Raw genomic sequence first — 24,620 nt, forward strand, 5'->3', positions numbered from 1 at the left:
AGATGCTATCAAGCCTGACAACCTGAGTTCAGTGCCCTAGTCCACACGGAAGGAGAGAACTGAATCCTGAAAGTTTCTCTGACATGTGCACGGGTGCCATGGCACACTTTCACAACCCCTCCCAACACAGAATGCATGCATGAGTGATAAAACCAGCCAGCCAACCAACCAACCAGCCAGCCAACCAACCAACCAGGAGCTACATGGAGTCAGAAAATATGAGCAGCGATCCTACAAATATACCAGTGACACAGAGAAAGGAAACCTAAGCTGTAGACCTGCTGTGACCTCATGTATGAACACCGGGGCTCCTCCAGGGTCCAGTGTCTGTTAAAGGTAGCTTCAATGTGTGCACAGTGACCTAGAACCTGTGCCTCCCACGCTGCTGCAAAGTGGCTCTGCCCTCAGCTCCTCTATTTCCTTCGTACAGGAGCAATGCAGGTGCAGCTGCCACACCAAGAAGAGCACACAGCACGGCCCTGGCAGTACCTGAAACCCAAGGAGCTGCAGCGAGATGGTGTGGTGAGTAAAGCTTCCTGGAGTCAAAGCTGATGGCTTGAGTTCTTCTACCCCTAGGACCCACATGGTGGAGGAGAGAACGGACTCTCACGAGTTGTCTTCTGTGTCTTGATATGAACATGGCCAATGTGTGCACAAAAATACATACAATAAGCAAATGGAATTTAAAAAATTAAATACCCATCTGTAACTCAAGAACCCACTGGAAGAGACCCTGAAGCCTGATACAGGGTCTTTACAGGCAGGCAGAGAGGCAAGCCTGCAGATTCTAGGCTCACAGGGCAGCAGCTGCCTCTTCCGCTGAGGGATCAAGTTTAGGGTGGCAAAGCTATGGTCCCAAGTCAGCAGTCAACCGCAGTCCTTGACACATTTCAGAACTGTAACCCCTTAACTCCTCCTACTAGGAAACAAAGACTTCTAAACACTGGCTGCTTTCTCTTTTTTGTATTACAAGACAGTTTACTATGGAACTACAGGCTGGCCTCAGAGTTACTATGTAGCTCAGGCTGGTCTCATGTCTTTCTGATACTCGTCATCCTCCCAGCGCAGGGATTACAGACCTGCCGCAAAGTAACCAAGTTTGAGAGTCAGGGTTAGTTTAACCTAGCCTACCCCTGAGGGAGTGCCTTTCTTCACATCTATTCTGCCTGCGGGCTGACCGCCCACACCAGCAGCCATTGATAAGATCTGATCAAAGGCAAAGGAAGCCTCCAGTTCTCCAGAGGGAGGAGACAGCAGCTGGCAGCCAGAAATGTTTACAATGCAGTGGGGGACTCCAGCTTAGAGACCTCTCCACCAGCCTAGATAAAAACCCAAACAAAACAAAGGAGCCTCTATCAGTCAGCACCTAGGAATTTGAAAGAGCCTTTATTTGGTTTAAACTTCTGCTCTCCTAGGGCACCCCGGGGGATCACAGGCAGTTCCACAGGGGACTTACGCTTGATTAGCCCTCTGCTAGTCTTCCTGAACCCAAATTTCAAAGAGCCCCAAGTCTGAGAATCAATACCAAGCCACGGTTCTGCAGCCTTAGCAAGACAGGATGCCACCTGGACCCACAAAGCTATGGACGAGATGGCTCAACGGGTAGAAGCTTGCAAGCTGAAGACTTGCGTTAGATTCCCACAACCCACATGACTCCTCAAAATTGTCCTCTGATCTCCACATCCTAACCGTGGTACCTATCCCCTCCTCATACAAGAAATAGAATTTAAAATAAATAAATAAACGGAATCAATACAAAATTTCTTATTTTGAAAGATGAGAAGAGTCAGGAAAGACAAACTGGCAAGGAGAGGCACAAGGAATAAACAGATGCACAGCTGATATGATGCCCTATGCTTGTAATCCCAGCATTTGGGAAACTGAGGCAGGAGGATTGCAGTGAGTTTGAAGCTAGACTGGACTAAATGAGACCCTGTATGGGTGTGGAGGGATCTATTTTCAACAGCTGTCAAGCCATCTTCCTCTCCTGCAGACACCTAGGTTTCTAAATAGATTTTAATACTATGAAGGAGCAATTACCCATTTGGGGAAACTGGGCCATAAAGCAGATTAATAACGCTGACTAATCGCTTGGGGAGAAGCTGGCTGAGCTCCTCAGGATGCACTAAACTGGTTTAACCGTTATGTAAATCACATCCTTGGTCCTGTGATTTATCCCTGATGGCCCATTAGTCAGCATGGTTTGCTCTGCAATAAAAACAGCTCCAGAAGCCTGCAGGCCTGTAATACCAGCTACTTAGAGGGGCTGAAGCTGAAGATAAGTTCAAAGCCAGCCTGGGCAACTTAATAAAATCTTATCTCCAAATAATAATAGTAAGACCTGGGAGCACATTATTGGTAGAACCTTTGCTTAGAATCCCCCAGGGAGGGGCTGGGGTATAGCTCAGGGGTACAGCACCTGCCTAGAATCCCCCAGTGAGGGGCTCTGAATTCTACCTACAATACTAGTGGGGAAAATCCTAGCTAGAGACTGGTGCCAGTGCCCACCTCTGCTCCCCCACATGTTCAGCATACCTAAGGACCCTCCTATACAAAGTGGGTACCTGGATATCACAGCCCAGAAGTCATGATTTTTCTAAATTTTTCACATCCTCTAACTTGCTGTTTTTCTGGTATCACATCTATTAGAGACCCATCTCCACATGGCATCTCCATAAACAGAGGCAGAAAGCCCGTGGGCTTGTGTTTTAAATGTCAAGTGGCAAGGGCAACAGAGTTTAGTTTGCTGACCTCTGAGGCAGCTGAGCTATGATCTCAATAGCTTTTCCCCATGCGTCCTGAAGCACAGAGGACAGACACCGGAGGCCTGGGCACAGCCTTGGGGAGCAGGAGGACAGGGTGCCACGTGTTATGGTGGCACTTCTTATAATCCCAGCCTGGGGGTGGGGGTTGAGGCAGGAGGATCATCAGATAGATGTTCAAAGCCAGCCTGAGCTATACAAGGAGACCCCATTGAAACAAAAAACAGTGTAGAGGGAGGTAGCTCTGTGGTAGAGTGTGTTTAGCCCTAGGTTCAGTCACCACCAACACACACACACTACAATGTTATGACTCAGTGGGCAAAAGGTGTATGCAGCCAAGCCAGATAACCTGAGTTTGAACCCTGGGATTCACATGGTGGAAGAAGAGAACAGATACCAGTAAACTGTCCTCTGACACCCCCCCACACAAAAGTAAGCAAATAAATGTAAAACAATAACAAAAACAAAAACGCACAATGGAACTGGACCCAGCCACACTCAGAATGGCCAGTTTTGTGGGGGTCAAGGATGCTTGAATGGACATTCCCAGGAACAGATATAACCTCCCAGCCTAGCACTCCAGTAACTTCTGTCCACATGGTGGATAGGTAACCCGCTAGCACCACCGTGGAGCCAACTCAGACATACTCTGTTCTCTGCTGAGGGCACCATTAGCTGAGCCAGTGAGGGTTTGTAGTTGGTGAGAAGGGATCACAAAAACAGGCATGCATGTGTGTGTGTGTGTGTTGATGGTGTGATTTGAACTCAAAGCTGCATGCATACAGGTAAGCACTCTATCCTTAAGCAACAGCACAACCCCTCACTGAGGGGTTCCAGGTAGGTTCTTTACCACCAAGCCACACCCTAGCTCCTCACTGGGGGATTCTACACAAATCCTTTACTGCTGAACCACACTCAGGCCATCACTAGCAGAAGCTAGACAAGCATTCTATTGCTGGCTTCTGGCCAGGAACAGTCTGGCTCACACTACCCAAAAGACACCCATCACACATTTTACCAACACTTAAAATCAAAGAAAGGGGCTGGGGAGAAGTCTTGGTTAGTAACGTGCTGGTCACGCAAGCATGGGATCTGAGTTCAATCCCGAGAACCCATGCAGAAGCTGGGCATCACACCCCTGGGATGTCAGTGCTAGGGAGGTAGACAAGAGTCCCTATGGCTCAGTGACCAGCCAGTCTAGCCAAACAGGTGAGTTACAGGTTCAGTGAGAGACCCTGACTCAAAAAGTAAAACAGAAAGGCACTAAGGAAGATACATGATGACAACCTCTGGCCTCCCAGGTATAGTGTGCAGCGCGCATACACACACACAAACACACACACACACACACGATATAGCACATCTATTGTGAGATGGGAGGCTGAGACAGGATAACTCGGCCAAAGCTCATATGCCTGGCAGTCAAGGATACAAGCAGCAAGCTCGCCAACTGGCACAGTGCCCTTCCTTCTCAGCGAAGCCCCTGGCATACTCCAGGGGCAGCAGCTCCAGCCTGTACAGCTCCGCTAGCCCTTGCACACACTCCTTCTTGACTGAGCTCCCTGAGTTTTAGGGGACAATGGCTACTTGCTGTCTCTGTAGGGTAGAGGATAGCTACTCTTAGTCTCCCAGTCTCTCTTTGTCCTTTCTTTTGAGACAGGGTCTCACTTATGAACCCCAGACCAGCCTGGAACTTGACATCCTCCAGCCTCAGTCTTCCAAGTGCTGGGATTTATAGGCCTGCACCATTGCACCCAGCTTCAAGGCACATTCTTTGACTTTGTTAGTGAGCACACAGGGCGGGGATAGCTGTGCTCCCAGGACTCTGGCCACAGGACCCCACACCACCCCAAGTGTGAACAGTCTCAGAAACCCTAGACTTTCATCTTTACATCCTACAGGCCCCACAAATGTGCCGGACAGTGTAGGGATAAGCCACACCCATTAGGGGGCGTGTTCGCCTCGGGCTAACGTTTGCCGGGGCGTGATCCCAGCAGCCCCTTTTCTCTGCCTTCCTGTTCTCTGCAGGAACCTGTGGTCCTATAAGTCTATTTCCCCATTAAAGCTGTATATATTTTTAATCTGTCTGCATTCATTTACGTTGTTACATTTTGGTGCCCAACATGGGGCTTAGCCAAGCCAGGCAGGGAGCGGTTAACTGCTCTGGCCCGAGTAAGTCTGAAAGAAGGGGCAGACCCACCGTAGGCATAAGGGGCCGAGTGGGGGGTCGTCGCTCTGCGACTATATCGTGGCCTGGAGTGGGGGAAGGGAAAGAGAGCAGGGAGCGCATGTGAAAGCTAGCAGGCTATGCTCGCCCAATCGCACTTCCTGAGCTCCAGAAAGGCTGGGAAAGATGGAGCTTGCGCCCCCCCCCTGTGCCGGGGCGGGGGCAAAATAGGCTGACGTTGGACGCCAAAATGTAACGACGTAAATGAATGCAGACAGATTATAAAAATATACACAGCTGCCGGGCGGTGGTGGCACACACCTTTAATCCCAGCACTCGGGAGGCAGAGGCAGGAGGATCTCTGTGAGTTCGAGACCAGCCTGGTCTACAGAGCTAGTTCCAGGACAGGCTCCAAAGCCACAGAGAAACCCTGTCTCGAAAAACCAAAAGAAAATATATATATATATATATATATATATATATATATATATATATATATATATATATACACACACAGCTTTAATGGGGAAATAGACTTACAGGACCACAGGTTCCCGCGGAGAACAGGAAAGCAGAGAAAAGGGGCTGCTGGCAGATTTATCAGTAAACATTAGCCCGAGGCGAACACGCCCCCTAATGGGTGTGGCTTATCCCTACAGGACAGAGGAGAATGGGCAGGAGCAGAGGAAGACACAAGCCAGCCTCTCCCAGGGCTAGACAGCCGGGTTCCTGCCTCCTGAGCCAGCCTCCCAGTCTCTGGAATAGGGGCACCAATTCACAGCAAGGGTGAATTCTGTAATTCTGCTAAGGAGGTAGTGTACCAGTGGTTGAGTAGTTGGACCTGGGCTAGTCTATGAAGCCAGCACTGAGTTTTCTAAATGTGTGCTCACCCAACCTTCCCGCAGCGTTTGCGAGCTATCAAAGCCCAGGAGGTATTTTCCCCACATGCTCACTGCTCTGTGCCTGTCCCTGACACTTTTCCCTCCTTGGTTAAACCCTAGGTCATCAAACCGCACAGAACTATCAATTAACTGGCTTGTTTAGGAAGGGTGTCCCTGTGTGGCCCAGGCATCTCCCTGACCACTTCACAAACCTCCATGATCATGCCTGACTATTCCCACTTTTAAGCAGGTACAGTACTCTCCTTATGGTACTTCTTTGTTTTGTTTCATGAGATTGGGTCTCAGGGAGTCCAGAATGTCCTCGAATGCCATATTATGTAGCCCAGGATAATCTTGAATTTTTGATCCTCCTGCCTCCACCACCAGAGTGCTGGGATTAGAGGTGTGTACCCCCACATCCAGTGTATGTAGTGCTGGGGATGGAACCAGGGCTCTGTGCATGCTAGGCAAGCACTCTATCAACTGAGCTGTGTCCCTGACATTGGCACCATATTCTGATGTGCCAAGGGGTTTGTGGCTGGTGATTAAAATCTCAGTTGAATTGCCACTTCCTCAAAGATGCCTACCCTACCCGCCCTGAAATCCCCGTGAAGAGCAGACAGGGCCTGCATTTCCTGTCCCAGAAGCACGTGCTGGGGTGGACTCAGTTGCCCATGTGTGCATCCTTGGCAGGCAGGGGAGGGTGATGGAACACAGAACCATTTCAGAGTCTGCTCAGTTCCCACAGAGAGCCTGTCTCGGAGTCACCACACTAGGAAGGTGGGGACAGAGTCCTGGAGTCTGACCTGGAAGAAGGCAGACAGTGTCCACCCCAGAGGACACAGGATGCACAAGGACGGCAGGCGTGAGCTCATCAGGTGAGGGCCTTTGCTATGTGACTTGAGTAGAATCCCTGGAACTCATGTAAAGGTGGAAGGAAAAATCCACTTCAAGATTATCTTCTGCTCTCCATACACACACCCACAGACAGACAGACAGACAGACACACACACACTCAACAAAACAAAAACAAAGGGCTTGATAATGTGCACACGCGTAAAGCAGCTTGATCTCTCAGTGGTAATCAGAAGCCAACCATGCATGTGTTTAAGATGCCTTCAAACACACAGGAGTCAAGTCTGCTTCCCTCTGGCCCATGTTCCCTTCACAAAGCGCCCATTGGAAGGAACCCTCTGGACCGGCCTGGCTGACTGGACGCTACTGCGGCTGCCTTCAGTCTCATCTCCTTTCCACCCAGGCCCCAAAGTCCTGGGGCCTTTGAAAAGCTCTTCAAAGGAATTCGGGGTAAGCCTGCGATTGACTTTTCAAATCCCCTGCACTCCAGTCCCCACCTCCAGATAAGCTGCTCCAGAACCAGCAGGAAGCAGAAAGGCCTTAGGCTTTGATAGGCTTCCCGCTAGGAGCTTGGAGAAGGTCAGCTTTCTACCAAGCAGTCCAAGAATTTGACCTGACCCAGGACAGACACCCTGACAGCTGTCTCTCATGGTAGCACACTGAATAGCCTAACATCCAGACCAGACCTCAGCATGCACACCCAGGTCACAGTTCCTGGTGCATTAGTGCACGGTGGCAAGAGTGATGTGGGCAGGGGAGCGTTGCACTTTCTACACAAACCAGACGCCCACAAGAGTATTTCTAACACCCCTTCACAGTAGTGTGCCCATTCCACGGATGGGGCTAACAGAGGTTCTGAGGTAAGGACCCCAGTTCACCCAACGAAGCCAAATCTTCATCCATCCTGCCTTCTTTTTTATGACAAGGTCTCCCACAGGCCAGGTTGGCCTTCAACTAAGTAGCTGAAGATGGCCTGATCCTCCGGTCTCCACTGCCTGAGTGCTGGTTCTACAGCAGCAGACTCTGCCCGGAGAATGAGGTGCTGGGGACTGACCCCCGAGTCTAACACATACTAAACAGGCACTCTACCAATTGAGCTACAGATGGTTTAATTTTTCAGTTTTTATTTTATTTTTGAGACAAGGTCTTCATACCTGCCTAGGCTCTGCCTCTGTCTCTGGAATGTTGGGACTGTGGGCATGTACCATCACCACACCTGGCTTTAGCCTGAACCATTTTTGTTTTTTCGAGACAGTCTTGGTGCACGTGGCTCTGGCTGGTCTGGTAGACAGTGGGCCTCCAACTCCTGATCCCTTGCTCTCTCAAATGCTCAGCTGGGTTTGCAAGCACCAAGGGAAGCCAGGTGTGGTTATGAATGCTTGTAACCTCAGAACTTGGGAGATGGAGTCAGGAGGATCAGGACATCAAGGATAGCCTGGGCTACAACATCAGGTTTGAAGGCAGCCTAGGCTACAAGACCATGTCTGGAAGGAAAGTGAATTAACCTCAAACCACTTCCCAGATGGCCTCCACATTCAGCTCTCCCTGCTGACAAGGTTTTGCAAAGTGCTGACTGGCTGTGTGCCAGGCACACCAGCCTATACTCAGGCCACAGTGGACAACACTGGGTCCTTTAACAAGTGTCCAAGCTTAAGTGTGCATCAGATGCATGTAACTGCAGGCATCACCAGGCTTGGTGGGTGCCATGGGACCTAACCAAGGGCATCCAGGAGAAAGTGGCTACTTCTTACCGAAACTGGGTCTTGTTCTATAATAGCCCAGGCTGGCCGTGGACCCCTGGGCTCAAGAAATCCTCCTGCTTTTTCTTTGTGAGTAGCTGGGACATCAGATATGTTACATTGTGGGGCTGGAGAGATGGCTCAGAGGTTAAGAGCATTGCCTGCTCTTCCAAAGGTCCTGAGTTCAATTCCCAGCAACCACATGGTGGCTCACAACCATCTGTAATGAGGTCTGGTGCCCTCTTCTGGCCTTCAGGCATACACGCAGACAGAATATTGTATACATAATAAATAAATATTTAAAAAAAAAAAAAGATATGTTACATTGTGACTGAACAGGAAGCAAGCTTTTGGTTTGTTGGTCTTTTTTCCTTTCCTCCTTCTTTTTTTTTTCTAAGGCATGGTTTCATGTAGCCCAAGCTGGCTTTAACTCGCTCTGTAGCTAAGGGTAACCTTAAATTCCTTAAATTCTGCTTTCACATTCCAAGTGCATTTGCTACCAAGCCCATTTTAATACATCATTTTTAAACAATTAATTAATTGGGTATGTGTGTATTGGGGGGTGTTGGTTGTGCAGGTCCGTCTGATGTGGAGGTCCGAGAACAACCTTGGGTGTTGGTCCTTTCCTTTCTACCTGATCTGAGACAGGGGCTCTTCAGTACTGTACAAACCACGCTAGCTCATGAGCTTCTGGAGATGCTCCTATGTCTGCCCCCCATTTCCCATAGGTGTGCTGGGGTTATAGAGCCCCAACTGCATCCAACTTCTTACACGAGTTCTGGGGATCTGAACCCAGGTGCCGGAGGGTGCAGCAAGTGCCTTTATCCGTTGAGCCTTCTCCCCAGCGCAGGAAGCAGATTTTAAGCCATGAAATCTGCATTCGCTGTGGAATGCCTCCACGCAATCCTTTTCCAGCTGCCTACAAGAAAGGAGTCCCTTCTCCCAGGCTGTTCACCCAAACAGGTTTTGGAGGTCCAGCCCACTCAACCAGAACAACCAAAAGAAACAGTGGAAGAAAGAGACAAAATATCATTGTTTGCAGATAAAGACTAGGAAACGCATGGGGGTGTGTGTGTGTAAAACTGTTACTAAAAGCAGGTAAATGTGACTACAAATACAACATAAAACAGATACAAAATATCCTGCACTGGGCTAATAGCCAAAGATCACTTATTAACTGCAAAAGAAGACACAGTAACTACATGATGAAGAGAGAGCGAGCACTCCTGCAGCTGGGAACAGCCACATTCCGAGGAGGTGTGCCCACCCCTTCCTTCACAGCCAAAGAGGCTTGTACTGATTCAAATCATCATCTTTATCAACCAGAAAAAATTGAAACTGAGGGCAATCCTATAAAATACATGGTCTGTTCTCTTTTTTGAAAAAATGTAATGCAAGGAAGAGTGGGGAAAAATGTATAGCTCAATAAAAAAATTTTTTTTTAATGTCATGGCCAATAAAGATTAAAAGGCTGAAGATCTGTTGTGGGTTACAGGGACTGAAGTACGTGACAATAAACATAACACTCAGGCAAAGGTGGCGCAGGCCTAATATACCAGGAGCACAAGAGGGACATTCAGCAGTATGTTTCCTGGCTAGGGTTCTGGAGGTCCTGAGGCTCAATCCTTAGTACTACAAATGAATGAATTTCTCTCTCTCTCTCTCTCTCTCTCTCTCTCTCTCTCTCTCTCTCTCTCTCACACACACACACACACACACACACACACACACACACACACACACACACAGAATGAGAGAGAGAGACTAGATCCAATGCCAGGGTCAGCTGAACACAATTGGTCTATGGGACTCCAATCCTCCCTGAGATCTACACATTTACTGGCTGCCTGTGGAGGACACATCTCCTTCAGTGATGCAGCCACTGGAAGGGGCCCAAGCTCTTGTAAACAATCCCTCATCCACACTCAAACAGAAAATCCTAAGGAAACTCACTGGGTCACCACAAGGGGAAAAAAGGGCACAAAAGCAGAAGGCAGACCAGCTGTGAAGAGGAAGGATGATCCCGAGAAATGGAAGATGAAAAGAGAGGGAAATGGAGGGTTAATAAGACCAAAATTCGTTATATGCATATATGAAGATGTCATAACAACATCCATTAAAATGTCCAGTTGATATGTGCTAATAAATAAAACAGCCGAAAAGATTGCTATACAGCTTACTGGGTCAGTTTCCTATCAACATCAACTTCTTGAAGTTCTATAAAAAATTTTCACTCACAGAAAATGTATGTTGCAATATTAAGGGGAGAAAAGAGGCACTGGCCGCAGAGTGCCTCACTCTGCACACACAGGAAATGCTTGAGGACTCAAGGCCCACATGGAGAAATCCTGGCAGATGACTCCAGGGAGGGATCGCTACTCACCCTACAACTGTCTGCGTAAGCTCCTGTGTTTCCAAGCTCATAACTTTGAAAATAAACTGGTATTATAACATACCAAAGAAACACACAAACATCCAAATACCTACCTTCCCTATATGTGAACACAAATCATCTATAAACGCTGAAAACAATGTGTCAGCAAGATGGCTCAGAGAAAGGGTCCTGCGGCCTGCCATCAAGCCTGGGACCCACAAGACGAAAGGAGACAACTGGTTCCCGAAAGCTGACCTCCACAGACTTGTTTCTCTGCTGACACACACTAAACTAAATGTAATCATAGAAAAGTATATTTTTAATAAAACAACAACAACAAAAAGAAAACAACAGGGGAAAAAGATTCATTTGTATCCCCAAACCAAATACGTGAAATACCTGGGTTTAAGTGTGACAAGAAAGTTGGGAGCTGTGTATAAAGAAAGCTGGTACTTCAGGCTTTTGAGTCTCAGTTTAATTAACGTCCTACCCTGAAGGGAATGAATGGTGATGGGGTGGAGTCAGGAGCAGCTGAGGGTGGAGCCAGAAGCAGAGCCAAAAGGGCCTTGTCTCCAAGGCCACAGGGCCCTCAGCTAAGCAACCTCAGCCAGTTCGGAAACCCACAGGCAGTGTGCACTGATAATATTGTCTCTCTGTTTTAAATAGGGTCTCACTTTGTAGTTCAGGCTAGCCTAAATTCACATCCTCCTCCCTCGGCTTTCCAAGTATGGGGGTTACAGGCAGGTACTATCCTGCAGGTGCTACCCTGCCTGCCTTTAAAACTTTACTCACAAACATAGGCAGCTGGCAAGGCTTTGGTCCCAGGCTGCAGCTGGCTACCCTCTTCTCAGATAGACGGGCCAGTTGCTCAGTCAGTGAGCTGCTGTTTCCTTCTGTCTGGGCATGCTGCCCTTTCCTGGAGAGGCCAGGAACAGAGGCCTGCTCACAGTCATAAGTGGAAGTGAGATCGGTTGCTCTCTTCCCTCTATCAGCCACCAGCCATGCTGATTCCGCTGAATTGCACAGGGCAAGCTGGGGCTGGTGCAACCACCAGATGCAGCAAGCTCTGACCTCAAGAGACTCTTAAGCAACAGCCAATACTCATCCCACCACCTACTCACCTGCCGTGGCAGGGCAAGGGCACTGTGAGAGCTTGCCAGGCACCTGGGCACGGTGGTACACACCTATAACCCAGCACTTGGAAGACTGATAACGGAGAATCCTAAGTTCAAGGTCAGCCTGATCTACAAGAAAACCTACCTAAAAAGGAAACACACACACACAACAGTAGCAACAACTGCTTGTTAGGTAAATGCACCTAGCACGGCAGGCTAAAAGAGACAGGCAGACACACAATAGCCACCTACCTGTCAGTCCTACCATCTGCAAGGACAGGGATGAGATGCTGAGGAGTTGGACTCCGATGGAGTTAAGATGCCTAGGATGAACAGTGACACCACCGTGAGAAACAACTCCTGGCTCGAGAGACGGCTCAGTAGGAAAGGGACTGCCATGCAACTGTGAGGATCTGAGTTCGAATCCCCAAAGCCCACATAAGACCAGGCATGGACAGGAGGCACCTCTAATTCCAGAGCTCCTGTAGGGAGGTGGGAGATCTAAACAGAAGAATCCTCCACTGTGACAGGGATAAACTGGTACATTGCAGCGCTCAGCAGCCGGGAGACCTGTGGCCCTGAAGCTGCACCAAGGACTCTGGGGGACAGCCTGTACCTATGGCTGCTCAAGTGTAAATGAAAAGCTGAACAGAAAAAATAAAAACCAAGCAAACAAAAACACCAGTGTCAGTGCTCAATGCAGGTAAAGAAGGTTCTAGATTCTCCAGGGCATCCCTTGCCAGTAAATCTAGGGTAAGGGAATGGGAAATGTGCCCACGCTGTGATTTATAGACAAAAACGCCCAGGAAAGGGAGCTGAGCATTGAGCAGTGTTCTATGTGCTGGGACTAAACCAACGAGCCAGCATTTCTTGGCTGATGTGGCTGAAACCAGAGGCAGCTGGATATTCCTGGGGGAAGGATGTTTTCCTCCAGCTTCATTCCCAGAGCAGGGCCCGACCTGGAAGGCAGACTGGATCTGCGCTTCCCAAGGACAGAACGAGGAGCCCCTCACCTCCACAGGGTCCCCTTTTCTGCAACCTAGGGCCAAGGTGGCTGGCAGATGGCGCCCAGCCTCACTCCTTCTACACCAGTCCCAAGTGCCTTACAGCCAAGGTCTCTTGGTAACACAGGAGGCTCCTCATGTGTCACACGCATTGCCAATCACACGGTAGAGCGGCACTTCTGAGAGGGCTTTCTGGTCCCAGCACCCTGTATTGCCTGTGAGGCTGGTTTAATCTGCTGCCCACCACAATCACCATGCAGGAACACACAGCCTCCTACACAGCTGTACAATTTCAACTATACACAAGGAAGTTATATATTTTCTTAAAAAATAATTTCAGTGCTAAAGACTAAATCCAGCATCTTCTATGTGGTAGGCACATACACTACCATTGGGCCACACCCCCCGGTCACTCACTGTGGGATTCTAGGTAGGTGCTCCACTACTGAGCCACACCCTCAGCCAGGTCAGGCAACACGAGACCCTGTCTCAGAAAGAACAACAAAACTCTGCTGCATCAAAGGCTTGTTCCTATTAAGATCTACATTAAAAAAAAAATCGTTGGAACTGGAGAGATGGCTCAGTAGTTAAGAGCACTGCTCTTTCAGAGGACCCAGGCTTAGCCCAGCACCCACATGGCAGCTCACACCTGTCTGCAACCAAATTTACACAAGGAACTTAAGGCTAAAATGGCCTTTCTTTATTCAGTAAAATGTAGAGAAACTGCATGACTCACTCCAAGATTTCTCCCACCGCCAAGGTATGGTGTCATAAACCCACGAGTGCCAGTGAAGGAGTGAGCCCCAGCATGAGACACAGTGAGGGTTTGAACTTAGAGCGATCACTGAACACCAGGTCATGGATGCGGCTCAGGTTCTGCACTGCAATGAACCCCAAAGAAGCCACTTGACAATTCCTGGTGAGAGATAAAAGCCAGGCAGGCACGTGTATCTGGCAAGTCACTCAAATGCTCCTTTGGTTTCCGGCTACGGTGCTGTGTGGCCAAATCTTCCCCATGTCCTCCAGCCAAAATAACATAACGCAGCAGACTGAGAGCAGAAGCAGCTCGGAGTTCAGCTGGCTCGTTACGTCAGACGCTCAGGAGGCTTACAATAAACTAAATAACTGGCTGGTGAGATGGCTCTGCAGGTAAAAACACTCACTCAGAGGCCTCTTGACCAGAGTTCTATTGCCAGGACCCAGGGTAGGAGAGAAGCAATGCCTGGAAACTGTCCTCTGCCCTACATGTGTGTGGTGGCATGCCAGTCTGTACAAACACACGCACTCACACACAGTCACACACACTCACACAGACACACACACACACACAATAGTAATAAATAAAATAAATTTAAAAAAACTCAAAAGATCCAAAAGTGACAATACAACCACACAACGCACCTTGTTCTAAATGGGATGCTTCATTGAGACAGGCTCTTCTATGAAGCCCAGGCTGGCCCACAACTCAAAACCCTCCTCCAACTACTCAAATGATGAGGCAACCGCTGTGTTCCACCACATCTGGCCAAATATAGGTTTTTTCTTCTTCTTCTTCTTCATAGAAAACGTCCTTTTGGTTTTTGCTTGTCTGTTTTGTTCTTCGAGACAAGGTCTCGGTATACCTTGTTTCAGCCTCAAACTTGCTATATACCAGGGATGTCCTAGATGTCCTAGAACGTCTATTCCTCCCACCTCCACCTCTCCAGTGCGGGGACTCGGGATCCGGCCACTCCCTGCTCCCTTGCACACGTGTGCTTTCTCTCTCTCATTAACCAGCAACATTTTACCAGGAAAGCTAGAAACTTGGGAGAAATGACACTTTGAAAACCAATTACAGAATCTCTAAACCAGTTATAATAGGGCCCATTTCCAGGAATTAAAGTTAAAGCATTTTTTTCTATAATCCTCTCATTTTAATATGAAATGCCTTAAATGTAGGGTAATTATGGAAATGAGGCATGGATGCAATTTGAGTTGTCATTAATTTAGCAAGTTTATCCCCCGACATTCACAAGATGCAAAAACAGCAAACAGCAAATCACTCGGTCTCCAAACCCGGCTCCTTTGCTTTCATTTCCACTTTTTTTTTTTTTGGTTTTTTTCGAGACAGGGTTTCTCTGTGGTTTTGGAGCCTGTCCTGGCACTAGCTCTTGTAGACCAGGCTGGTCTCGAACTCACAGAGATCCGCCTACCTCTTTTTAAAGCAGAGCTGGGTCTTCTTCCAAAGCATCAAAAAAGAACTCCCATGGCATCTCTACATGGTCTGTGTCAGCTCGAAATGGCTTCCATAAGCTCGGTACAAACTCAGTGAGGATACACTACGTGACCAACATCTTTCCCATGGACCGCTCTTCAAAATTATACATCATATAATGACTATATGTGTTAGATGGATGGATGAGACAGACAGACATGAAACGCTGGCTGTGGTGGTGCACATCTGTGATCCCAGCAGTCAGTCATCCTTAACTACAGAGGACACTGAAGGCCAGCCTGGGTTCCATAAGACTCGATCCTCAACAAAAGAGAATCTGCAAAAGTCTCATTCCTTAAGTAATAAACCCTGAGCCCTCAGTGCAAACTGAACAGATTACATTTTTAATGCAGAATTGTTGTGCCAGTACCTAATTCACTACATCCCCACATACTTTCTTGTTTTAGTCTTCTGTAGTTTTAGCTGGCCTTGAACTTACTATGTAGCCAATGCTGGCTGTGAACTTCTTTCTGATCCTCCTGCCTCCATCCACTAGATGCTGGAATTACAGGTGTGCAGCCCTGGAACAGAACACTGGGTTGTGCACACACCAGACAAGAACACACTCACTGAGTTGAGGCCCCAGGCCCCCGTGGACCTTTTGGAAGCAACTCTGTAACCAGATCACAGTACAGTGGGCTGACAACCCTGACAAGCAACAGCAGGTGGTTCCCAACAGACAGAAGCAAGCCTTCCTGTAGAAGGGTTGGTCTATCAGTCCTGATCTTGTAAGTGCTCAGGCAATAGTTCTCCCTCTCCACCTCCCAGCATGCTAAACTCCAGCCCTCCTCCCTGGAACCCAACAATCACCCCACCCCACACCTGTTCTCAGGCCTTTCATTTGGATCTTCCCCACTCCAAGGTCCCAGGACCAGTGTTGCTGTCTCCTTCCAGGTGGCATCTGCTGCCCTTCCAGCTATAAGAGTCTGAACCTCAGCCGGGCGGTGGTGGCGCACACCTTTAATCCCAGCACTTGGGAGGCAGAGGCAGGTGAATCTCTGTGAGTTCGAGACCAGCCTGGTCTACAAGAGCTAGTTCCAGGACAGGCTCCAAAGCCACAGAGAAACCCTGTCTCAAAAAGCCAAAAAAAAAAAAAAAAAAAGAGTCTGAACCTCTAATCTCCTTCCTTCTGTGCTGTGCCAGGGTCCCTTCATGCAGAGACTGGATAAGTAAAACCCCAGTCCCACACTCTCCAGCTTTGACCCCTGGACAGGCTGACCTGACACCCTCTCCCATACTAATGGGCAAGAAAAGCTGAGCACCAACACCCATTCCTGCCTAACCTACCCCATCCAGCAGCTCCGGGGGGGCGGGGGGGCGCCAGGGTGGAAGACTCCAGAAGAGGAATGCTGGGACCAGCCCTGGAGAAGTTCAGCAACAGAAGTCAGAGGAACTGTCCATCTTCACTAAGTCAGGCATCTTCAAATGGATTTCAGCATATCGTTTAGCTGCTAGCTAGCTGCTCAATGACTTAAAACTAATTGGCTACTGCCAACTGACCAGCTGTAAACAGCAAAGAACTATCATGTTTCTTTTTGCTAGGTCTGAAGCAATTCCTTGGGTAGCAAGGTGGTCATTACAATTGGTTATAGTTTTATCAGGATGCAAATCTGATGACTGTGATCTATAACATACACCATCAGTCCTGTGCCCTGAGGCACAGCCCCTCAGTCCCTCTGACTACCAGATGCTGGCATCCAAATAAACCATGAAGATTCCTAGTGACGACTCAGGGAGCTCGGGCAGCGACTGGCAAAAGCTGCTAACAGTGCCACAGCCTGTCACCCCAGCACTTGGGGAAGCAGGAGGCCAGCCTGAGTCACATGGTGAGTTCACGGCTGCCCAACATAAAGGGGTGTGGGGGTGTGGGGGTGTGGGGGTGTGGGTGAAGAGCTCAGCCAGTAGAACCAAACAAACTGAGGCTGATCCCTGGAACCCATGTATAAAAGCCAGGCTTCGTGGTACATGCTCATGATTGCAGCAGTAGGAAGGCAGAGAAGGGACAGTCCCCAGGGCTCCATGGCCAGCTGGCCTAGCCTACCTGGTAAGAACCAGATTCAGACTTGGGAGGCAGAGGCAGGCGGATCTCTGTGAGTTCGAGACCAGCCTGGTCTACAAGAGCTAGTTCCAGGACAGGCTCCAAAACCACAGAGAAACCCTGTCTCGAAAAACCAAAAAAAAAAAAAAAAAGAAAAAAAAAAGAACCAGATTCAGTGAGAGACCCTGCCTCTAAACACAAGGTGGATAGCTCCTGATAAACAATGCAGGAGGCTGTCTTCTGACACACACACACACACACACACACACTCACACACTCACACAAAATCTAATCAAGAAGACAGTTTGTCTCCTGACTGCTGTACCAAAAACCAGCTAAGTGGCAGTTTTGACAAAAAAGAAAAGATAAAAATCAAACTGGAATTTGATCCAATCTCTGGGTTTGATGATCCAACACCCATTTGCGTACAAAAAAGAGAAGGTCTGCTCCTATCTCTCAAATTCAATTTGAAGAGGAGCCGTGGGACCTGCAAGGTACAAATGACCCTGGTCCTTCCAGGGCCCCTCAGCAAGAGTGCGAAGAGCTGGAGGACACACATCCTTCCAGGCTGGGGAGGTGGTGAACGGGAAAATGCTCACTGAGGAGCACGAGGGCTTGAGCGTGCCATCCAAGACACTGGCAAAAATCAGGGTGGGCACCGGGTGGTGGTGGCGCACACCTTTAATCCCAGCACTCGGGAGGCAGAGACAGGTGGATAAACTCTCTGAGTTTGAGACCAGTCTGGTTTACAGAGGGAATTCCAGGAGAGACTCCAAAACAACAGAGAAACCCTGTCTCACAGAAAAAAAAAAAAAAAAAAAATCAGGTGGACTTGTGATCTCAGAGCTAGGGAGGTAGCAGAGAGGAGGAGCCCTGGGACCCGACAGCAGCCGGTCTAGCCTAATTGACGAGCTCCGGGTTCTGTGAGAGATTCTATCTTAAAACAAGAAGGAAAGAAAGAAAGAAAGAAAGAAAGAAAGAAAGAAAGAAAGAAAGAAAGAAAGAACATAAAACTCCTGAGAAATGACACCCAAAGTTGATCTCTGAGCCCTGTACTACTCACACACATGTGCGCATGTGCCCCATACATAGTTATGCAGGCACACGTGCACACAAGAGATAGAAGACAGACAGACAGCCCCATGCCTGGACCTTATTTGGACTTTGCTTCTAGCAAATCCTGGGGGAGAAATCAGAACATTGAGAAGCAGTGGGATTCTGAGTGAGTACTGCCCACAGGACAGCTTACTATTTCTTTTGTAGGTGAGATGAGCCACCATGGTGACCTTCCTCTCCTTTTAAAGGATCCTTATCTTTCTCAGGGCAACGCGACACCTACAATTTGCTTCTAGATTAAGCATAACTGGGGAGGAAGATACGGAGTAGCAGAGTAGCTGTAAGATAGTCACTGTGGATGCTGGTGCTGGGCACATGGAAGTTCAGTACTCAGTGTTTTTATTTTTTTCTTCAGCAGTGGGAATCAAACTTGATCCCTTGCCAGTGGAACCAGGGGACTTGAAGCAAGCACTCTGCTGTGGCACTGTAGCAGGAAGAGCTAAGAAGGGGTAAATGCATCTTTCAAGTTCAACAACCAATTCCAAAGCAAACAGAAAAAAGAAACATATAGACACCATCACCAACACAGACACACATACACTTGAGAGCAAAAGTACAGAAGCCCACTCAAGAAGAGGGTGAATCAAACTCAAGACACAAATGCGACCTGGTGATGTAGGCCTGTTATCCCAGCTATTCTGCAGAGTTCAAGGGAACTGTGGACTACTTAGTAAGAACTTGTCTCAAAATAAAAAATGAAAAGAGGGCTGGAGGGTGTGACTCAGTGGTAGAGCAACTACCCAAAATTCCCCAGTGAGGGGCTGGGGTGTGGCTCAGTGGTGGAGCACCTGCCTAGAATCACCAGTGAGGGGCTGGGGTGTGGCTCAGTGGTAGAGCACCTGCCTAGAATCACCAGTGAGGGGCTGGGGTGTGGCTCAGTGGTGGAGTGCCTACTTAGCAAGAACAAAGCCCTAGGTTTGCTCCCCACTACACCTCTGCCTGTAGACGGCAGCTGTGGGTGGTTCTCCACCCAAGGATCAAACACCAGCTATGTGAGGAGACACTTTCCCCGACAACAGCAACTGAAAGTACTGAAGGTTTGAAGATAAACTTCTAGCAACCATTGGGGCTGGATTCTGGTTTCTCTCCTGTGTGGGAGATGCCTAGGAGAATGTGTGGTGTGTGCAAATGTCACCCATATGGCTGTCACTGTCATCTATCCTGAGGGTGGAGTAGAAGGCAGCTAAGGATGGTGCTGCTTTGGGAATCAGTGTGGGCGTCCACAAGGGACAGAACTGCCAAGCCTGGAGCTACTGGGGCCTGCTGAAGGCAGGCAATGGTTAAATCAACAAAATTCTAATGCAAAACAGGCTAACAAAACAAGAGATAGGCACAGAAAAAAATTGCCATTATTTCAAGATCATTAATGAACTTTTCATTTCAAGATAAAAATTGGGGGGGTAAATAAAAAAGCGAGCTTTGGTGTTGGAGAGTGGTCTCTCTGGTGGTGAAGTGCCAGCATGAGGACTTCAGATCCCCAGCACCCAAGCAAAGGATGGGTACACAGGCGCGCGCGCGCGCACACACACACACACACACACACATTCATACACACAGTATACCCACAACTGCCTTGCTCTGAACTCACTGGAGTATCTGGATTATTTTCAATGTCAACATGCTGAAACAGCACTCTAACCCCAAACTTGACAACATCCTGTCCTATCCATGAGACCATTTCTTTTGGAGCTCCCTAGGTCAAAAACCACGGGAGACCCCCAGAACTACTCAGCTGGCCTGCTGACATGCTTTTCTGAAGTGGGACAGATACGCCATGCATTGCTGGTTTTCCTTCCGCACACTGGCTATGACTCTGCACAGAAACACTCCCCGAGTCAGACACACGCAGCTGGCCTGGGGAGACGGCTCCACTGGGGTTTGCCACACAGGCATAAGACCCAAGTTCGATTCTGAGAAGTCACATAAAGAAGCTAGACATGCTGGTGAGGGATCACAATCCCAGCGCTCAGGAGGCAGAAAGAGATAGCCCTGGGACTTGCTAGCTAGCCAACCTTGACATCCAGATTCGGTGAAACACCCTGCCCCGCAAAATAATGGAAAGGCTAAACGAAGAAGACATTCAAAGTTGACTTCTAGTCTCTACACGTGAACATACATCAGGAGAATGGGTTGTGTGCACACGCACACACTCTGCAAGGGCTGCAGGGCTCAATGGTAAATCCCTTCCCTGCCAGCTAAGCCACCATGCTCAGACACGTACCCACTGCACATGCCAGCTCCTGAGAGACAGATTTCCAGGCACTGCACCCAACATCATTTCAAAAATAGCAGCCTTGGCCCTGATCAGTAGATGAGCAGGACCCTGTGGTTTGAAACTTTGCCCACCATGGGGAGACAATCCCAAGTGAAAGAAAGTCTTCTATTCCAAAGGCAGGAGTGGGCTGGGGAGAAGTCGGAGAGTCAGAGTACTTGCTGCACAAGCAGGAGGGCGTGAGTCTGGATCCCAACACCCATATAAAAAGCCAGGTGTGGTTTCCTGCGAAGCTGCAACCCCAGTGCTGTGGGGGTGGAGACAGGAGGATGACTGGGGCTTGCTGGCTGCCAACCTAGCTCCAGGTTCCATCTGAGACTCTTCCTCGGGGGAATAAGGTAGAGAATGACAGAGCAGGACGCCCAGTGGCCTCTTCCTTTGACTTGTGCGTGTGCAGCCACATCTCTAACAATACAGTAAGCTAGACTCTGGCAGGGGTGGTTGGGATAAGAACCCTAAGAAGACAATGGGTTGAGGTGTTTCCAGAACCTGAGTTACAGGAAGAAGCCTGAGGAAGATGGAGAGAAAGATCATCTGTCAAGTTCTCAGGCCCAGGAATGCAGTTAATGACCCATTGAGTGAACAATTGTTCCTCCCAGCAATCTGGCTTTATTTTCTTTCGGTGGTGGGGATGGAACCCAGGGTCTTGTATGAGCTAGGGAAGCAAGCGGTCTACCACCCAGCAACAGTCCAGCCCTTGTACATTCAACAGGGACACAGCTTTCCGGTTTTGGAAAAGAAGGTGACATTCCTTCTCACACCTTAGTAAGATGAGTCACTGTTAGTGTTCAAAGTTATTCAGTCAGAATCTATAACATATCTGGACCCTGGGAAGGTGGACATACAACGGCAAGTACTCCAGACCTGGGAACGACCCTGGCAAAAACTCCACACTCAGGGAGCTCATAAATGTGAGTAACGAGACAGACACTCACATCTGGCCATGAACCTTGTCAAAGGAATACCAGTGAGAGTTAGAAGCAATTACTGAATAGAAAAAGAAAGTGCTGGGAAGGAAGCAATTAACATGGCTTTCCCCTAGTACATAAGATCTGAAGGTGCTGGACCTCGAGGGTGGCAGGGGACTAGGAATAATGGCAGTTTGGAAGAGGGTAAAGTAGGCATGGTGTCAAATGTCACAGGAGCAGTGAGCCTGGGACCTGGGACGAGCTAGGGGTCTGTACTTCCTACCATGTTCTGGGGGTAAATAGAGGCACAGCACTTCCTGCCCAGATACTAGATGTAAAGCCACTGCCTCCAGACTTGCTCTTAACAAACACCTCCCAGGCAGCTCCCTGGACCATACACCTCCCAGGGAACACCCTCCCTGGCAGGGGTAAGGAAGCTCATCAGTCCTTCCAGGTCCAGGCCAAGGAAGTGAACACTGGGGTCCTGACCTATGAGAGTCAAGGACAAGGAGTGTACCTAGATTACTCAGACCACGAGGGTCAGAAGTGGCCCTGGTGGATCTGCCTAAATGGAATCAGGGTTGAGGGCCATGGGGGGGTATCTATGGCAGAGTTCAGGCTGAGCGGGGTCTCATGCTGCCAGGGGAAAGCTAAGGATCAGGGAGTGACCCTAGAAGAGGGGAGTGTTTTGGGGCAGGAAGAATCTGGGGTGACCCAGAGAGTCCAGACTAGGTTAGATGGAGATCAAGGTGATTTAACATTCTCAAGTCAACAGGGGTCAGAGATGACTTTTGTCTGGAGGTTTAGGTGAGATTATAGGTGTTAGGGGTGGCCCTAGGGCTCCCAGGTTAAGTAGAGTCAGGGGTAACTGCTCCTGGCTGGTAAGGTAAGGGTCAAGAGTGACCCCAGGTATTGGGGGCAGGTGGGATTAAGGGCAACCTGGGTTCAGAAAGTAAGGGACCAGCATGGGAGGGGTGGAAGCCAGATGGAATAGAGGAGTGGGGGGGGGAGGAAGGGGGGGTTAGCACGAACCCCAGTGTTTAGGCCTGTCCAGGGTTGGAGTGACAGGGGGTTTCAGGATGAGTGGGGTCTGAGTTTGGTCCTACCAGTCAGTCAGGGCCCACCCAGGGATAGGGGCCCTGTGAGCTAACAGGGGGTCAGGCTTAGCTGGGTCGTGATTAACATCACAGGGTCAGAGCCAGGTGAAGGTCGGGATCACGGGGATCTTAGGGTTCAGGCTTAGCTGGATGGAGAAACGTGGTAGCCAGGTGGTCGGACCAGGTGGGATCAAGATCAATCAGTGTAAGCAGGGGTTCAGAGCTAGGTGGGGTCAAGAATGGGAGATGTCTAGGTAATCAGAGCCGGGTGGAGTCGAGATTGGAGAGGCCAGTACCTGGCAGGGTCGAGATGGGGGAGGGAGTGACCAGGGGCTAGGACCCAACAAAAAAAACGAGATGGGATGGGGAGGAAGGAGCGACCCAGAGGCCAGGCCAGGAGGAGTTGAGTTGAGGGGGTTGACCAGGGGTTCAGGCCGGATAGGGTCGAGATCAGGGAGTGACAAGGGACCAAGCCGGGTGGGGTCGAGATCAGCGGGTGGCCAGGAGGTCCAGGCCAGATCCGGAGAGGGGTGACCCGGGGGATGGCGCCGCACTCACTGTTGGGGCAGCTGAAGGGCTGGCGCTCCCCGCCTCTGGAAGGCCCCGTCCACGAAGACACCGTTCTTGCCGAGGCAACGCAGATAGAAGTGAGGTTCCTGGAAGCTGAGCTGCAGGTGGCGCCGGGAGATGAAGCTAGACAGGCCCATGCTCAGGTCCACGGATCCCTGCGACGAGTTGCGGCCGATGGTGACGCTGGGCTGTCGCATCAGAAACTCGAACTCCCGGCCCTCCAGGCGCGCTAGGGCGGGCCCTGGGCTCTGGCGCACTGAGGCGGCGGCGGCGGCCACCAAGGCAGGCGCGGCGGTGGTGGCAGTGGCGGCGGTGGAAGGCACCGGGCCGGGATTGGGGCCGGGACCGGGCACCGCGGGCACTGCGGGCGCCGCGGGCGGCCCGGGCGGAGGCTGCGCCGGCGGCGGCGGGGATGCCGTGGCCGGGAAGGCGGCGGCCGCGGCCGCGGCGCACAGCACAGGGCTGCAGGGAGCGGAGCGCAGCGCCAGAAGGGCGCGGGCGCCGCTGTCCTCGCCGACTTCGGCCATGTTCGCGCAGCTCCGAGCGGCTCCGGCGGCGGCCGAGGAGGCGCGGGGCGGGGCAGGGCGCGCGGAAACCCGGACTGGATCACAGCGCGGAGCGGAGCTGGTGTGCTGCAGGACCCCTGATGCTGCGCGCGCAGCTTCCACCTCGGGGAGGGCGGGTACAGAGAGGCCGAGAGTCAAAGAGCCCCCTCCTCCCGTTCCGAAGTGCGCGTGGTGGTGTTTGACTCACCACGTTTTTAGGGGTGTCCTACTGAGACTGCAGGTCAAAGTTGCCCTTGGATGCTTGTGATGGTCTCAGCTAATCGCCGATAGCTTCTGCACGGCTGTTCTTTGTAGTTTCGCTTTTTTCTTTTATAAAGTTGCAAATTACATTTTATTCATTCATGTATTTACTTGTGACTCACCATACTTTGTGTGTGTGTGTGTGTGTGTGTAGGTTGGGGGGACACCTTTCAGGTCTATTCTCTCCTACCCTGTGGGTTCTGAGGATGGAATTCAGGTCGAGCTTGGTGACAAGAACTTTTACCTACTGAGATATCTTTTAGTCCTTGTTTTGTTGTTGTTTGAGACGCTATCTCATACCCAGGCTGGCCTGGTTTGGCTACCTAGACCAGGCTGGCCGCAAATTCATGATTTTCCTGCTCAAGCATTACAGGTGTGTGCCACCAAGCCTAGCCCTTTTAATTAAGTAATTAATTAACTAATATTTCATACAGGGTCTCCTGCTATGTAGCTCAGACTGGCTTCCAACTGGTGACCCTTCTGGCTTAGGCTCCCAGAGTCTTAGTGGAGTCACAGGTGTACACCACCACGCCTGATTTCCCTTGTTCCTTTAAGGTGAACAGCTCTGCTGCTTCCTAGAGACTATGGACACCCTGGAGATGGACGGTAGTTGAAACATTAAATGGTAAATTTGGCAGCATGTGCATCCCTTGAGAACTTCA

The 24,620-nt window shown here is 49.8% G+C and overlaps 1 protein-coding gene across 1 annotated transcript in view; it reads right to left on the minus strand.

Annotated features, from left to right (window-relative positions):
* The window catches only part of Foxk1 (forkhead box K1), a 70,859-nt gene extending 47,083 nt beyond the window's left edge, over positions 1–23,776 (minus strand). The window contains exon 1 of the mRNA XM_057764073.1: positions 23,141–23,776. Coding sequence (XP_057620056.1) covers positions 23,141–23,679 — 539 coding nt within the window. The 5' untranslated portion in view covers positions 23,680–23,776. The remainder of the gene's footprint in view (positions 1–23,140) is intronic.
* Between the last annotated feature and the right edge of the window lie 844 nt (positions 23,777–24,620).

This window comes from Chionomys nivalis, chromosome 3 (genome assembly GCF_950005125.1).
Source record: "Chionomys nivalis chromosome 3, mChiNiv1.1, whole genome shotgun sequence".
Lineage (NCBI taxonomy): Eukaryota > Metazoa > Chordata > Mammalia > Rodentia > Cricetidae > Chionomys > Chionomys nivalis.